Consider the following 12,421-nt stretch of genomic DNA (forward strand, 5'->3'; position numbering starts at 1 on the left):
GTTAAGGTCATTGTTCATCTTTGGCTACATAGTGAGTTTGAGGCCTGGGATACCTAAGAGCCCATCTCAAAAAAATTATAAACTATTTTAAAACTCAAGCAACAACAAAGGAAACTCACAACTAAATCCAAGGTATGTTGGATAAATTTTAATGGTATCAAGATATGAGAAATTTGTTAATATGTTTTCAGATTCCAAATCGCAACTTACTATTGATAAACATCACTTGTGGGACTGGATGGACAGCATAGGCAAGAGGCAGAGCTCTTGCCTAGGCCTGGAGACCTAGCTCAGCAGTTCAGAGCAACTGCTGCTCTTGCAGAGCGCCAAAGTTTACAATCACCTGCGACTCCAGTTCCAGGGGATCTGATTCCTCCTGCCCTCCACAGGCACCAGGCGCACATATGATGTACAGACATACATGTAGACAAAACATAGACACAAAGTAAAATAACCTTAAAAAAGTAAATGCCAGGGGCTGAGGAGATGGCTCAGAGGTTAAGAGCACTGGCTGCTCTTTCAGAGAACCTGAGTTCAATTCCCAGCAACCGCATGGTGGCTCACAACCATCTATAATGTGATAAGATGCCTTCTTCTGGCCTATAGGAATATATGTAGGTAGAATACTGCATATATAATATTTTAAAAGGCAGCGATTATTTTTTAAAAAAGTAAATACCCCCCCACACACACACACAAAGAAAAGAGATGGTGCTGGTGGAATTGCCTAGATCGACTGGACTGCCCAGCATGCACAATCTCTTGTGACCTGAGTTTGATCCCTAGGACCTGTATGGTGAAAGGAAAATCGACACCTGCAAGTTGTCCTCTGACCTCACACATGAAGCCTCACACACATGCCACACAGACATACACACAAATACATGAATGTTATGTCTACAGAGTGAGTTCCAGGACAGCCAGGGCTACACAGAGAAACCCTGTCTCGAAAACCCCCAAATAACCAAACAACAGCAACAACAACAAAAACCCAATAAATAGTAAACGTGTGGATATTTGTGTGTAGCTGCTGATTTGTAGAGTTAATATGTGATAAAAAAAAAATGTCCACGTTCAGTTCCTGCTCAGTTTCTGAAAATGCTTCAAATTCTTGCCTTATAACCAAGTTAGAAAATACTAAAGCATCTTGTTTTTCCTTCCCGTGGCACTTCAACAACAAGCCACAGCTCAGTCTCCAGAGTGCTGGGATTACGTGAATGAGCCTCCTCCTCCACCAGGTTACACCACCTAGGACAAAAATACCTCATTTGCTGCTGCTTGTAGCTTCCACTCCTGCTAGACCAGGGATGCTCTTTGGGAAACCTCTCAATCCAGATTTCGGGGGGGGGGGGCTGGGAGAGAGGGAGAGGAGAGACAGAGAGAAGAGAGAGGAGAAAGGAGGAGGAGAGAAGAAGGGAGAGAAGGTGAGAGCAGGATGGGAGAAAGGGAGAGAGAGAGAGAGAGAGAGAGAGAGAGAGAGAGAGAGAGAGAGAGAGAGAGAGAGGGAGGGAGGAATGGAGAGAAGCCAAACCTTAGGGGAACACCAGATACCCTGCTGCCCTCCAGCCCTTCCGGTAGAGAGATCCATCATCCCTGTGTCCCGCATCCCTGTGTCCCCATCCCTGCGTCCTCCATCCCCAGAGTCCGGCCCATTAGGTGTTGTCAGGACCCCCCAGGGATCAGGATGCCCAAGTCCCCTCCGGGAAGCTCCGAGCAGCTCCCGTGGGTCCAGAAGGGTCACGTCGGCGGCTCCTCCCTCAACGCCGCCGCACCCTGGCCGCCCCGTCAGTACACCACACCGCCAGCGCGTGCCCGGCGCGTGCCCGGCGCCCGACGCCTGCCCGCAGGAGGCGCTACATCTCGCGCGAGCCCCGCACCTCTCGCGACACTTCGGCCGGTCCTCCGGTGCCTCAGCTTCTCACTGGACGAGCCGCCTCCCTCAAGGCACACCAGTCACCGCTGCGGGAGCCCCTCGGCGGAGCCCGCGCTGCGGGATTGGGGCGCGGCCTCAGGCTCCGCCCGCTCGCCCCGCCCGGGTCGGGAGGTAGGCTGCGGCGGGGACATGCCCCGGCTCCCTGGGCCAGGGCCGAGAGCGCGAGCGGCGGCGCTGCCAGGCGAGTCCAGGTCGGCGCGGGGCACCCGGGCCGGGGCGGGGCGGGGGTGGGCTGCGGTGTCCTCTGGACCCCACGGCATCCGTGGGCGGCTCGGCTGCGCCCGGCTGGGGCGCGGGTCCTGGAGCTGGCGGCAGGAGTCTGTCGGGAGTGAGGGCAGGCCGAGGCTCTCGGGGATAACGGGGAGGCCCGAGGAGCGTTTGTCCCTGCGCTCGGCTTTGCAGTCCGACCATGCCCCGCGGGAGCAGGGATGCTGCTCATGCATCTCCACGCAGGGCTTTGGGTTTATCATCGACGTCTGCGGTGCTAGTTCGCCCCGCGTTTGAGTCTTGTTGCGGTGCAAACTCGTCTGTCATTCTCCGTGGAGGAGGCTGTTGAGGTCACCTGTTACTTTGCACCCGAACTTGGGCAGGGCACCCAGTCTCCGTGGGCTGGTGAGCAACTGTGGCTGCAGGCAGAGTTCCTGTTTGGGCGTTAAATGTTCCACAGTCCCTATTGAAGAACATTTGCAGGATCAGCCAAAATGATTCTTAAGTGACTATTTGTGTGTTTCGTATTTTTAAGATTCGAATAGTTATATAAATGTGTAACCGTAATGTGTCAGAGGTTTTAAGCTACCTGTTACGAGTATATGACACACTGTATGCCCCCATACTTGGAAGCAGTAGATTTTCAGCCTTTGGTGCTACGTTTAGGTTGAAGATTATGGTGAAATATCTTGTTGCAATCAGTTTTGACCGTGTGTTTCTTGAAATTTCTGTGTTTGTTAAAGAGCTCATTATCTGACCATACGTTTTAGTTTTCTAAGAATTGGGAGCTCAGAGCAGAAGGGTGAAGCTGAACATTTTGTTTCCCTTTCCCAAATAATTTTATATTTTTGTTTTAAGTTATGTAACTTTTATAATTTGTTGTTTGTTTTCAAGAATGGCTTCCAAAAGATGATCATTTTGTCTGAGTGGCGGGGGTGGGGGTAGGACATGAAATTTTACAGTGTTAATAGAGGCAAAATAATTCTGATATTTTATTTTGTGTTCTAGAGCGAAATGTCATCAGTGGAATTGCACCAGGAGCAGCTGTCTCAGTCAGATCCATCCCCTTCATCAAACTCCTCTAGTTCCTTTGAGCTGATCGACATGGATGTGGGCAGCCTGTACGAACCTGTCTCTTCACATTGGTTTTACTGTAAGATAATAGATTCTAAGGAGCTCTGGATCCCTTTCAACTCCGACGACTCCCAACAGCTCGAAGAGGCTCATGGCTCTGGTAAGAAGAAGACGGCCACTAATCTCTCAAATTACAAAGTAATGACCCTTACTGCCATCACTATTAAAGTTACATTTTAGGAGCTTTACATTTTTTGTTCTTTGAAAACTTCACTAAATTTCTGCATATTATCCAATATTTTCTGTAGTCTAGCTTGTGTTTGAGTTTTTACTTGGAACGTATGTGTCTAGAGTCAGGTGTCAACCTGCAGAATGAACTAACATGTCATTTGTTCTCTTCTCATGAGACACAATAGTGTTGTTTATGGTATAGCATTGTGGTTGTCGTTAATTTTCCCTTTTATCCCTCAAGCAAAAACTTCAGAAAAATCTCTGTGTGTATGTGTGTATCTGTATGAGTGTGAGAGTGTGTGTGTATGTGTTGTGTGGGTGGGTGTGTAAGAGGCTTTAATTGTCTAAGAAAAAGAAAAACTGTTCAGGTAATATTTTTTCTTTAAAATATGATCGGGTTTTTTTATGATTGGTTTTCTGACATTTCTAAGAAAAGTAGTTCATGAGAAAGGTATGAACTAAATTCCATTTGCTTTAATATGTCACCAAGTCGATACTTTACGTTTCACGTGAAACGAAGAGTGTAACTTAGGGTTTTATTTTGGGAGAGTTACTGTGGCATACTGCACTTCATTTCTCTTTTGCAACTCTTGCTAGGGAAAGATTGTAATGAGAGAGTTGTTCCCACGGATGGGGGCAGATATGACGTTCACTTAGGGGAAAGGATGCGGTACGCTGTGTATTGGGACGAACCACCATCAGAAGTGAGACGATGTACTTGGTTTTACAAGGGAGACAAAGACAATAAGTACGTTCCCTACTCGGAGAGCTTCAGCCAAGTTTTGGAGGTATTCATCTGCTTCTGGTTTACTTACCATTTTCTTCATGTTTTCTTCTGTCATTTACTTGTTGTTGTTTTGTTTTAATTCTTCTAACATATTTTGTATACTTCCAGGAAAAAATTGCCTGCTTTTATATCATACTTTATGTAATTTCTCTTTGCAAGTTAGTTTCACAGTAAAGCTTTAATTTTAGATTTTAAATTTTATAGAAATTATACCAGCTGGGTGCTGGTAGTGCATGCCTTTAATCCTACTACTAAGGAGGCAGAGAGCAGGCAGATCTCTGTGAGTTCAAGGCCACACTGGTATGTCTACAGAGTGGGTTCCAGAAAAGCCAGGACTAAACAGAAACCCTGTCTTGAAAAACCAAAGAAAAAAGAAGAAAAACAATTGTATTATACCTCTTAAGTGAATGGAAATGTTTCCCTAATGGTAATTATTGTTAACATTTACAATATGACCAAAAACAAATCTTTTGATTTTTGAGACAGGGTTTTTCTGTAGCTCTGGAGCCTGTCCTAGAACTTGCTCTGTAGTTCAGGCTGGCATCGAACTCACAGAGATCCACCTGTTTCTACCTCTCGAGTGCTGTGATTTAAAGTTGTGCACCACCATCGCCTGGTGCAATCTTTTTATCTTTATTTTTTAATTAATTAATTAATTTTTTGAAGCAAGATTTCTTTATGTAGTTTTGGGTGTTCTAGAACTTGCTGTGTAGCCAAGATGGCCTCAAACTCAGATCTGTCTTCCTCTGCCTTCTGAGTGTTGGAACTAAAGGCGTGCACCATGACACTTAACCATATTTAAATTTTTTTATTTTAATGAGTGTTTTGCCTGTGTGTAAGGGTACCATATATGTCTGGTGCCCAAAGAGGTCAGAAGAAGGAGTTGTGGCCTCTGGAACTAGAGTTCTAGATGGTTGTCAGCTGCCATGTGGGGCTGGGAATTGAATGCAGGTCCTTCACAAGAGCAGCCAGCGCTCTTAACCCACTGTGCTCTTTCTTTAGTGTAGTTTTTTGCTCTGAGAAATAATGCTGGTTTTCTTGAACTCGAAACAGAATGTTATTAACATGTGTGTCAATACGAATAGTGATAGAATTTAAAGTAGTATTTTTTTGTTTTAGTCTGTTGTTATTTGTTTGTTTTTTGCTTGAGACAAGGGTTTGTTTTGTTTTGTTTCTTGAGACAGAGTCTCACAAAGCCCAGACCGGCCCTAAACTTGATAGGTATCTGAAGATGGCTTCAATTTCTGATATTCCTGCTTCTATCACCTTGGATTTTTGGAATCCATCACTATGCTTGGTTTTATGCTTTGCTGGGGATAGAATTTGGGCTTTTTTATGCTAGGCAAGCACTCTTACCTTTTTGAGACACTGCATCTTTATGAGACAAGGTCTTGTTGTGTTTCTCTGGCTGGCCTCAAATTCACAGTAATCTTCATGTTTTAGCCTTCCAAATGCTGGGATTACAAGTATAGTGTCCACACTTGGCTGCTGGTTATTGTAAAAGAATGTCAAATGAGGGGGCTGGAGAGATGGCTCAGTGGTTAAGAACACTGGCTGTTTTCAGAGGATCCAGGTTCAATTCTCAGCACCCACATCGCAGCTCACAACTGTCTGTGACTCTAGTTCTAGGGGACCTGGCCTCCTCACACGGACAGACGTGCAGGTACAACACCAACATACATAAAATAAAAATAAATAAATAAATAGTTTAAAAAATTAAAAATGCTAATGAGCTGGGGAATATAGGTCAATGGTAGAGTGCTTGTTTACTATATGCAAGGCATGGATTACACTACCAAGAATTTTAAAATAAATTGGTTAAGTTGTAGAATGATTTTCTTATTGGACTTCATTAATAAGTTCAGGTTTAACAAAAAGTACTTACAAAGTATAATATAAAATATGTTTTATTTTAAGGAAACATACATGGTTGCTGTAACTTTGGATGAATGGAAAAAGAAACTAGAATCTCCAAACAGAGAAATTATTGTATTACACAACCCAAAGGTAAAGTGAAGTAAAAGCATGTTACTGAGAATAAGATCAAAGGTTAAGATATTACTAAGCAAAACCATTATCTTTTGTTCTGTGGACGCCACATAGGATAACCTTTGGCATAGTTGATATTAAATTTACTATTTCAAAAGTTATTAATACTGGTAGTCATTATTTACTCCATTCAGCTTTTACATAAGAATTTTATTTTATATGTGTATGGTGTATCCATTAGTGTGTGTGTCTATGTGTGTGTGTGATTTGTGTATGATGTATGTGTGAATGTGGGTGTGCACATACAGCAATGTGCTTGTTGAAGTTAGAGGACAGATGGGAATGTCCTCTAACTTCCCATCTACCCGTTCTACCTGGAGACAGAGTTCTTCTTTGTTAGCTAGTCCACAAACCTTTAAGGCTTCTCTGTCTCTATTTCCTAGAACCTGTGCTCTGACTCCCAATTCAAGAGCATTGGTATTAAGATGCTTGTGCTATTGTGTCCATCATTCATGGTCTCTAGGGGTTTTAACTCAGGTCCTACACTATGATAACAGTGAGTGCTTTGCCCAATGTGCCATTTCCCCAACCCTAAATAATTTTTTTAGGGAAAATTATGCCACTATAGATTACGAAAACCATCTACATTATGTAAGCATGTCTTTCATGTATAGGGTTTTTTGTTGTTGTTGTTGTTTGTTTTGTTTTGTTTTGTTTTTAAAGACAGTGTCTCACTGTGGAGCCTTGGTTGGCCTCGAACTCATTATGTAGGTCATACTTGCTATGTAGATCAAACTGACTCAAACTCACAAAAATTCTTGCTTCTGCCTTCCTTATGCTGGAATTAAAAGCATGCACCACCACACCTGGGCCATGCATAGGTTATTATTAAAATATCTGTTAGTCTAATGTATTTTCAGAGTTCTCATCTTAGTCTATAGGAGTTACTTCTCAAAGTTCCAGTTGAGGTTTGGTATATGAAAGATGTATTTCTGTCATTCAAAACGTATGAAATCATAAGTTAATGTAGACTATATTACTCTGATCTTTTCTGTTTAAGCTCATGGTGCATTACCAGCCAGTTGCAGGGTCTGATGAATGGGGTTCAACCTCCACAGAGCAAGGGCGACCAAGATCAGTAAAAAGAGGAGTTGAGAACATCCCTGTTGATATTCACTGTGGTAATGTTAATCATTATTTTCTCTTATGTTCTGATATGTTGGTTTATTGTTTAAATTGTGACCTTTTATTCTTTGATGTTACATTACTTTGAAACTTAAAAATGGTCTTTAATTAATGTCCTTATTCTAAATTAAGAGCAATATCATTTCATCTAAGTTGTTTGGGTTTTAGTTGTTGTTTGTTTTTGGCAAAGGGTCTCATGTAGGTTAGGGCTGGCCTCAAATTCCTTTTGTAGCTAAGAATAACTTTAAAGTTTTGGTACTCCTGCATCCATCCCTCTTGTGCTGAGAGTGCAGGTGTGCCTCAATTATACCTAGTTTATGTTGTACTGGGGATCGAACCTAGGGCTTCCCTGCACGTGGTAGTGCACATCACAGCTCCAGCAGAGGCTAGTGGATCTCTGAGTTTGAGACCCACTGATCTGCACAGTGAGCTCCAGGACAGCCTATGCTACATAGTGAGACTTTGTCTCAAAACAAACAACCAGCCAACCCACCTAGGACTTTGTGTGTGCTAGGCAAGCATTCTGCCAACTGAAGTACTTCTGGGTAATGTGTGTGTGCAAGCATGTGAATGTTCAGGTGTTTGTGTCCAGAAGCATGAATGGGGAGACCAGTAGGTATGTTCTCTATCAGTCTTCACCTTATTCCCTGAGACAGGCTCTCACTGAACCAGAAGCTCACTGTTTAGGCTAACCTGACTGACCAGTCTCTCCAGTGGTGGGGATGCAAGCATGGGCAGCTGTGCACTGATTTTTATATGGGTGCTGGAGATTCAAACTCAGGTCTCTGTGCTCTTGCATTCTTCCCAACCAAGCTACCTCCTCAGCTCTGGGTTTTGATTTTTGTTTGTTTTTCTTTTGATCTCTAGTCTCTGAACCATTTATTTCTCAGAAATACAGAATGCTTCACAAATTTGTGGGTTATTGTTGTGGAATATTATTTTAAGGTGTGTTATATTTCTTCTTGCTGCTTTTTGTAATGCAAAACATGCATTTGTTTATTAAATATAATTTTTAAAATGCAAAAGACATTTGTTTTATTAAATGAAATTAACCTGTGTTCAGGAGGCTGCATCAGCAGCTAGCTGGCAGGAAGTGGTAGGGAGGAACCAGGTGTAGCAAGTGTTCTTAAGTGGAAGCCAAGAGAAGGTCTCATGGGTTTTTTAGGAGACGCGAGCAAGGAGAAGGTTTGCTAGTTGCGATTCAGTCTCTCTCAGCTAGCAGAATTCCACCTCAACCTTTGAATCCTGATTTCTACAGAGGAATAGAGATCTAGATAATGTTTCCCTCAGTGGCTGTGAACCGCTGCTGGTAGCAACAGAGTTGCAGTTGTGGATTAGGACAGCATTTGCTTGAGGGACAGCCATGGAGTTGGGTGAAAAACAGCCAGCAGGCTATCCTAACAAAGGACTATGCTAATCTTCTCTGTATTGATCCAGTTTCAGCATATGTGCTTCTGAAGTGAATACTGGCTTTTTATTCTTTTTGGGTTTGTTTGTTTGTTTCCTCTGTAGCTTTGGAACATGTCCTAGTACTTTCTCGTAGAACTCACAGAGATCAGCCTTTCTCTGCCTCCTCGAGTGCTGGGATTAAAGGTGTGCACCACCATCACCTAAACACTTTTTTTTTTTTTTGTGAGGCGTGGTCTCACTGTATAATTCAGGCCTGGTCTACTCCAGTGTACATTTCCCAAGTGCTGGAATCACAGGCATTTGTACCATCATCCTCGCTGTACATACTGTGACAGCAGGAGACTCATCAGAAGTCACTTCTCACCAAGAAGCCACTGTATTAAATGAACTGATTTAGTTCAGTTTTATCAAGTTTGATTCCTCCTGATTAACTAGAAATTTGTTTTTGGTAATTTCTGTCCTTCATTTTCAGCTAAGGGAAACTTTTTCAGAAGAAACTTAATGGTTATTGCTAGCTACCTACGGTCATTTATGGTTAATTTTAAACATATTTAGCTAAATTATACAGTGCTTTTTCTCTTGCAGAAGAAATTATTTGTTTCTTGAACAAAATCTTAGAATTATTGTAATTTAAAAGATGAATTGAAGCCAGGCATAGTGGCACTTACTGTAATCTCAGCATCTCAGCACTCAGGAGGATGAAGCAGAAGGATCCTGGTTTGACCCATTGTGGGCTTCGTAGTGAGTGCCAGGCTAGCTTGCACTTTATCAAGCAACTCTCTCAAAACCAGCAAATTAGCTGGGCCGTGGTGGGCCCAGCACTTGGGAGGCAGAGGCAGGCAAATCTCTGTGAGTTCAAGGCCAGCCTGGTCTACAAAGTTAGTGCCAAAACAGCTAGAGCTATTACACAGAGAAACCCTGTCTCGAATAACCAAGAGAGAGAGAGAAAAGAAAAAGTTAAAAAGGATTCAGGGCATAATAACTCACGCCTTTAATCCCAACACTCAGGATGCAGAGGGAGGCAGATCTCTGAATTCAAAGCCAACCTAGTCTACATAGTGAGTTCCAGGACAGCTACAGCTATGTAGAGAGATGCTGTCTCAACCCTCCCTCCCCAAAGAAGATAAACTTAAAATTTCAGTCTTTAAAACCATGACAGACATTATTGGAATGATTGGTAAGAGTACAACAATTAGATAAGAAGAATGTATCGATATGTGGATTTGGTCACTGTTGTGTTACACAGAGGTACATTCTGAGGAAGCATGAAACCTAGTGATGAAGTCAGTTTACTTCCAGATAATTCAGAAAAAAAATAAATACATGTGTATCTATACACCCAAGAAGAAAGCAGAGTAAAATTAATATGATTATGAATTTGTAACTGGAATTTGGTGGTGGCCTATGCCTATGATCCTAGGATTTGGAAGGTGGGGGGCAAGGGGATCAGTTCAAGGTTAGTCTCAACTCCACGCCAAGTTAAGGGTCAACTTGGGCCAGACCCAAGGTCAAACCAAAACACTAAAGCAAAGAAATTTGGGGTTTTTTAAAGAGTGCATGGGGGTTTCTTAGTATTTTTTCTATACTAAGTTACTTCAAAATAGTTTTAAAACCTGAAAAAATCTTCAAGGACATTTTAAAGAATACTTACAGTCCCAGCATTCATGAGGCAGATAGGTGGATTGCTATGAGTTCAAGGCTAGTGTGAACTACATAGTGAGTTTCAGGCCAGTCGGAGCTATATAGTGAGATCCTCACCAAAAAAAATTAAGAAAAAAATTAGAAAATTAATGTACTATTACTAGATAGCTAAATATGTGAGTGTTTTGTTTTTAAATTGTCTCTTATTTTAAATTTTGATATATTGGTAACCTGATATCTAATTTTTCTTTTTAATTTTACTTCTAGGGGAACCTTTACAAATAGATCACTTAGTTTTTATAGTCCATGGGATTGGACCAGCTTGTGATCTCCGTTTTCGAAGCATTGTTCAATGTGGTAGGTTTGCAGAGCCTGTACGATAGATCACTTAAGAATTATATCCTGTGAGCCAGGATTGAGCATTGTCTTTTGGTCTGTTGTCTTAGCTCCATAAGAAGATTTGTAGAGCTAAAGATGATGACAAGGGAGTGAAGCGTCTAGGAATTTCCAGAGACTTAATACTCTTAGCTAGTAATCCATGAGTGAACATGCCTCTAATCACTGTGAGTTGCTTGTGATTTAACCAGCCTATTCATAGCCAAATTTAGAGAGAACAGTAAAAATGGGAGTTTAAGTAAACAATAGAAACTTATTGCTGCAATTAATACCATGACAAACCTCAAGCTTTAAGCCATGAATAGAACTTAATTTTGAAAGGTGGTGTCTTCAAAGCTTGATGCTATCTAAAGTCTGCCCCACTTGGGAGTTCCCTTCTACTTGGCAGTGGTTCTGGATAAACTAGAATTATTATCTTCAAGGTTCAGGTTGATGTGATAAGAGTGTTGAACAGCTGTGTGTGTGTGTTTCTTTTTTTTTTTTTTAATCTCAAGTATTAGGGGTGAGGAGATGACTCAGCAGTTAAAAGTACTCACTGGCTGGTCTTCCTGAGTTTCAAGCCTTGATTCCAACACCCATGAGGTGGCTCACACCCTATGACTGTCAGTTCCAGGGGATCTGATGCCAACTTCTGGCCTCTGCTGGCAATGCATGCATGTGGTACAGACATACATGCAGAAAAAGCACACATATGAGTAAAATAAAAATATTTTTGTTTTTGTTTTGAAACGCTCTCACTGTGTACCTCTGGCTGTCCTGGAGCTCTCTCTGTAGACCAGGTTGGCTTTGAACTCACTTTCCTCTGTCTCCCAAATGCTGGAACTAAAGGAGTACACCATTATGCCTAGCTAAAAATGTTCTTTTAAAAAAATATAAAGTACTGGCTAATGGATGCTTTTAAAAACCAGGAAATTTGACTTTTGAGTATCTGTCTTGCCAGTGCACTAGCCTATTTCTTATTTCTGTCTGTCTGTGATTTTTTTGTTTTGTTTTGTTTTTGGTTTTGTTTTTTTAAACAGTCTCTCCAGCTGGGAGTGTTAATGCATGCCTTTAGTCCCAGCTCTCAGGAAGCAGAGGCAGGCAGATCTCTGAGCTTGAGACTAGCCTGGTCTACAGAGCAAGTTTGTAGGATAGCTCAGGCTACACAGAGAAACCCTGTTTCAATAAACAAAAAAGAAAAACAGCCTCTCACTTATGTAGCGCTGGCAGGCTCGGAATTAATTATGAGGGCCAGCTGTCGTCGACTTGAAGGGTTCCACCTGTCTTTGCCCCAGTGCTGGCATTGAAGGTGTGAACTATCACTCCCTACTGCTTTTTTCTTTCTTAATGAACTTCGACTATTTCTTTCTTTTTTCTTTTTTGTGCATTGGTGTTTTGCCTGCATGTATGTCTGGTTAAGGGTGTCAGGTCCCCTGGAACTAGAGTTACAGGCAGCGGAGAATTGCCACGTGGCTGCTGAGAATTGAATCCTGGATTCTCTGGAGAGGCAGTCAGTGCTCTTAACCACTGAGAGAGCCCTTCAACTACTTATTTTAGAAATAATTTTTAAACTTTTAAAAATTACATTT

General features: G+C 42.1%; 1 protein-coding gene across 5 annotated transcripts in view; it reads left to right on the plus strand.

Moving 5' to 3' along the window:
• The first annotated feature begins 1,918 nt into the window (after nt 1–1,918).
• Nucleotides 1,919–12,421, plus strand: part of Ddhd2 (DDHD domain containing 2) — a 31,282-nt gene continuing 20,779 nt past the window's right edge. Inside the window, exons 1-6 of one of the 5 annotated variants that reach the window (XM_085680745.2) lie at nt 1,919–2,044; nt 3,149–3,374; nt 4,043–4,233; nt 6,150–6,239; nt 7,282–7,402; nt 10,725–10,814. In XM_085680745.2, coding sequence (XP_085536871.1) covers nt 3,155–3,374; nt 4,043–4,233; nt 6,150–6,239; nt 7,282–7,402; nt 10,725–10,814 — 712 coding nt within the window. In that variant the 5' untranslated portion in view covers nt 1,919–2,044; nt 3,149–3,154. Of the gene's footprint in view, nt 2,125–3,148; nt 3,375–4,042; nt 4,234–6,149; nt 6,240–7,281; nt 7,403–10,724; nt 10,815–12,421 lie in introns of all 5 variants that reach the window. The other 4 variants (XM_085680746.2, XM_085680743.2, XM_085680744.2 and 1 more) reach the window with 4 other exon arrangements.

This window comes from Myodes glareolus, chromosome 23 (assembly GCF_982192425.1).
Source record: "Myodes glareolus chromosome 23, mMyoGla1.1, whole genome shotgun sequence".
NCBI lineage: Eukaryota > Metazoa > Chordata > Mammalia > Rodentia > Cricetidae > Myodes > Myodes glareolus.